We start from the raw sequence: 5135 nt of genomic DNA on the forward strand, positions 1-5135 counted from the left end.
GGTGACTGATTGGGATTCGTTGATAAGAGGATTCTTGGATAAGTTCTTTCCTCCAGAGAAGACCGACTACATTCAGAAGAAAATCTCCATTATAATGCAAAGAGACCAAGAGACCTTCTATGAATATTGGACTAGGATCAAGAGATTGTTGGAGTCTTGCCCACATCATGGGTTAGACACTCACTTGCTCATTAGCTATTTCACTAGAGGTCTTTGTGCACCAGATAAGAGATTGCTCACTACCGCTAGTGGTGGTTCTCTCTCTAAGAACAAGACGGCGGCAGAAGCATGGAGTTTGATCAATGATGTCGTTGAGGCTACCCAACATGTGAAAGTGATGAGGAACAATCATCCCAAGAGTGTGGTGGAAGCACCATCTTCTGACTCAACTTTGACCAAAGTGCTTGGAGACATGACCACTCTCCTCACGGAGATGCACAAGGAACAAAAGGCATTTTACTCACTCCAAGCTGTCCAAGCCCCACCCCAAATCCTCCAACTCGAAGGGCCTCCTAGAGTATGTGGTTTATGCTCTAGCATCGCACATTACACTGACCAATGCCATCAAGTACAAGAGGATTACACCCTTGCGGTAGCCAATGTGAACTATAACAACCGTCCACCCTATCAATCTCAAGGTCAAAATAATTACTTTCGTAGTAATAGTTCCAACCAACGTTGGAGGGACAATGCACAAGGGAACAACCACAATCAAAGATGGAACCAAGGTAACTCATCCTCTCATTATCATAACAACACCAACCAAAACCACCATAACCAACCATAACAACACTCACAACAAAACCAAAACAACAACCATAGATACCAAACGCCTCATCAAAGACAACAACCCAATCAACCTTCTTCTTATTCCATCAACCAAGGTGATGACTCTAACCGTGCACTCTACCAAGAGCAAGAGAGACTTAGAGCTATGGTAGAGAAAAAGAAGAGAACAATAGGGCCCAATTCAATAACATGAGTGTTCAATTGTCCAACATCACCAAAATTCTCTCAAGGTTGGCCCTACCTCCTACCAACAATACCAACACCAACCAAGTCTCTAGCTCATCCAACCTTCCTTCCCAACCTATCCTAAACCCAAGGGGTAGCATCAATGCAATCACCTTGAGGAGTGGTACAACGCTTGAGGAAGTCGAACACAAGCCCATCAAGTTGGCGAAGGATGTTCCTAATGTAGAAGTTGGTAAAATAATGGAGACAGATGAAGATGAAAATGAGGAAGAAGTTGCAAAAGAAGAAGAAGAACAATTGAGGGCCAAGGAACCGAAGCGGAAGAGCAACTTAGAGGAACAAATTCCTATACCTTTTCCTTCGTTAGCTAAGAAGGCCAAGAAGCATGAGGAGCTTGACCCCAACATAGTACAAATCTTCAAAAATGTGGAGGTAACTATCCCACTCTTTGATGTCATACATCAAGTTTCAAAATATGCTAAGTTCCTTAAGGATGTGTGCACTCATAAAGATAAGATTGGTGGACTAGGGATGAATCTATTAGGCAATTATATTTCTTCTATGATGGATGATTTTCCTGAAAAGTATAGTGATCCCGGTCCTTGCTTGGTATCTTGTATGATTGGTGAGATTCAACTTAAGGATTGCATGTGTGACCTAGGATCGTGTGTGAGCATTATGCCACTCTCAATTTATGAGAAGTTGAACCTTGCACCATTGAGGCGATCCAGAGCTAGGTTTGTGCTTGCAGACAAGAGTATAATTTCAGTTGCGGACATTGCTGAGAATGTGTTGGTGAGAATTCAGGACTTAATCTTTCCGGTGGATTTCCATATCCTAGAGACACCTCCCATTGATTCTGATAGGCCATCCTCCATCTTGCTTGGGAGGCATTTCTTGAAGATATCCCGGTTTAAATTAAATGCATTTTCTGGGGATTACTCATTTGAAGCCAAAGGGAAGGTGGTGAAGTTCAAATTGGAGAAAACCATGAGGCAACCTCTAGAGGTACATTCAATTTTTGGTTGTGACATTGTTGAGGATGATGTGATTGAAGAACACTTTATGAGTGATAATGAGATAAGTGTCAGTAGGAATTTGGGTATAAGAGGAGTTAGCAAGGAAAAGGGGAAGGATCCACGACTTCCATATCCTCAAGTGAACAGGCACCCAATCATGGTGCAATTGACAAGTGGAGGCATCTCCCCTTGAAGGACACTCTTACCAAAGCCAACAAGAAGGACAAGATGGATGTCCTTGAGGATGTTCCAAAAAGATGATCTCAAGCTCATGACCGTCTAACTTAAGGACGTTAAAGAAAAGTGCTAGGTGGGAGACACCCCACCGTGGTATGATCTTCCTTGTATATAATTTCTTGCATGTAGTTTTAGAGTCTTTGTTTGATTTTGTGATTGTTTACTTGTGTTGAATTCGTTTAAGCATGCCTGATTTCATTTGATTTTGTTGAGTTGATAGAGCCTTCATGAGGATTTCATTGACCTTGGTATTGGTTAAATTGGTGATTTTGAATAAAATGCTTGATTTTGAGTATTGCCTGAAATTCTAAGTATTTTTGAAGCACCTAGATTGAATGCATGTCAAGAGTTGCTATAATTGCCTCCCTCATTTTGTTTAAAAAAATATCGTTCCACACGTGGGCGTGGACGACGCACACGCGTCGATTGCATTTCCACAACTCCTGGTATAAAAACTAGAGAGTTGTGATGGCACTGTGCAAAATCTGTGCTGGGAGCACAATGCCTCCCACGCGTGCACGTCGATGACACGTATGCGTCACTTGTCCATCTCACACACCCACGCATACACGTCGTTTGCTAAGTTCGCAACTCCTGGTATAAAAACCAGAAAGTTGTGCAAGTTTTGTGCTGCCTTTGTGCGATGAGCACAATATCACCCCACGTGTGCGCGTCAGCTGACGCGCACGCGTCCCCCCTTCCCATTTCTGCTATCCACGCGTAGGCGTGGACGACGCTTATGCGTCGCTCATTTTTTCCCTCTTCCACGCGTACGCGTGAGTGAGGCGCGCGCGTCACGTGCCCGACGCAGCTATCAGGGCACGCTGCACTGTTCTTTCCTATTTTCTTTTCTTTCTTCTTTTCTTTCTTCCTTTCTTCTTCCTTCTCCTTACTACTTCTTCTCCGCCCACAACCACCGGTGACTACCACCTCCGGTGGTCTCACATTTCTCTCTCCTCTTTTATCTCTTCTCTCTTTTTCTCTTCTCCTTTTCTCACTTACACCCAACCTTACTTTCTCCTCCTTTCATAGTTACATGCCTCTTCTTTCTCTTTTGTTTCTTTTTTTTAATTTTTCTTTACTATTGCATTTAATTACTTTACTCTCTTTGTTTTGGTTGAATTTTAATTTTATGGTTTGTTTGTTTGTTTGTTTACTCTTGTTTCTTTCCTTTCCTTTTATTCTCTTGTATAGGTGTTGAATCTCATTTATTTCTAAATTGGTGGATTCTTTCATATCTCTTAACTTGTTGTACTATGATAAATAACATTCTATTTTGGGGCATATTCCCCTTGAACTCATCAAACTTGCTTGTTATTTACAATTTGCACATCAAGTATTTGTGAAAAAGAGCCAATGGCATCTTTGTTCATTGTTGACCTTTTTCTTTCAACTTGGTATCTCTTTTTCACAACACTTGCACTACATGAGCATTGAGGGTCATTTTCATGATTTTTCATCATCAATTGCTCATTGTTTATGGTTTGCTATGTTTGTGGCATCATGTAAGAATGAGTGGTTCATTGTCTTGGAGTTAGTTGAGTGAAAAGTTTTTCTATGACTTCCATCATTCTTGCATGTGTTTGTCATTGTTGTGATCGATGCCTGAGCCCACGATTCTCATGCTTTATACTTGCATGCCTCTCTTACTCTTGCATCTCATGCTAGTGATATGCCTCCATGATTATATTGTTGTCTTGCTTACATGTTGCAGCTGTCATGTCTTCAGGACACTTTACTCCTTTGTGGCATTAATCTTCACTTGCATTGTATTAATTTTGGTTTTTATGTCTCTGAGCTTAATGTTTTTATCTTTTCTTCCTATTTAGGATGGCTACTAAAAAGGAAGGGAAAATACCTCCAACAAGCCGTCTATGAAGAGAGAAACTCAAAGAACAACCGTCATGGCGCAAACTTCCTCGAAGGCCACACCACTTGCTAAGTGGTTGAAGAGCTCTAGCTGCATTGACGAGTAAAAAAGGAAGTTCCCGCAAGATTCACCAACCCACCTACGGCGAAAAACGACAATCTGGAGTCTACCTCGGATCATGGCAAAGAAGTAATCAAGAGGTGAACACGGAGAAGTCCTTGTCTCACCATCCTATGGTCATTGAGGGTGACACTCCCAGACCCACTCTGTTCATCATTGATAGCACGGAGGACCATGCAAATTTCTAACGTAGGTAACAACCCCTCTTTTCAACACCCAAAATTTTAATTTTCTTTTGTCAATTAGGATAATTTGCATTGCATGGCTAGTTTTTTGCATTTAAACAATTTTTTGCATTGTAGTTGTTTCTTGTTAGGATTACTTGGTTAGGGTGATGACTTTTTTTCCAAGAAACTGTTCTTTTTAGGGCCCCCTACCAATTTTTGAAAAATTTTTTTATCTTAAACTTGCTTGAAGAATTTATTTTGGAATATGATTTTTGAGCTAAGAATACACAAGCATGTGAGTTTTGAGCCCAATTGCGTGGTTACATCTTATAACCACTTATTTCCATTCTTGTGTGCGTTGTTCACTTTCTATGATTGCAATCTTTGATTTGTTTAATTCTATATGTCCATTATTTTGTGTACGAATGTATTTATATGATTGAGGCCGTCATTTCAATAGCTCACTTACCCAAATAGCCTTACCCCTTTTATCTACCATTGTTAACCAATTTTGAGCCTATGTTAAATACCCTTTGTTCTTTAATTTAGCATATCATTACCCCTAAGTGAAAAATAATAAATGTCCTTTGATTTGGATCTTTGATTAGTTTAGACGAGTGAGGGTGCGTGTCATCTAAGCGGGAGGGAAGCTTGGAAACATTGGTAGAGCTAAAAGGTGTGTTTTTGTAGTTTTTATTGAAATGTTGGGAATTAGGTACATACTCATGTATTGAATGTTTAAACCAT

The 5135-nt window shown here is 40.5% G+C and overlaps 1 protein-coding gene across 1 annotated transcript; it reads left to right on the forward strand.

The window, feature by feature from the left end:
• The first annotated feature begins 978 nt into the window (after window positions 1–978).
• Window positions 979–2187, forward strand: LOC107627204 (uncharacterized). Its single transcript, XM_016330056.1, has one exon. The coding sequence runs from the start codon at window positions 979–981 to the stop codon at window positions 2185–2187; it is 1209 nt and encodes a 402-aa protein (XP_016185542.1).
• Window positions 2188–5135: the final 2948 nt, after the last annotated feature.

This window comes from Arachis ipaensis, chromosome B2, assembly GCF_059453495.1.
Source record: "Arachis ipaensis isolate K30076 ecotype BB chromosome B2, ASM5945349v1, whole genome shotgun sequence".
NCBI lineage: Eukaryota > Viridiplantae > Streptophyta > Magnoliopsida > Fabales > Fabaceae > Arachis > Arachis ipaensis.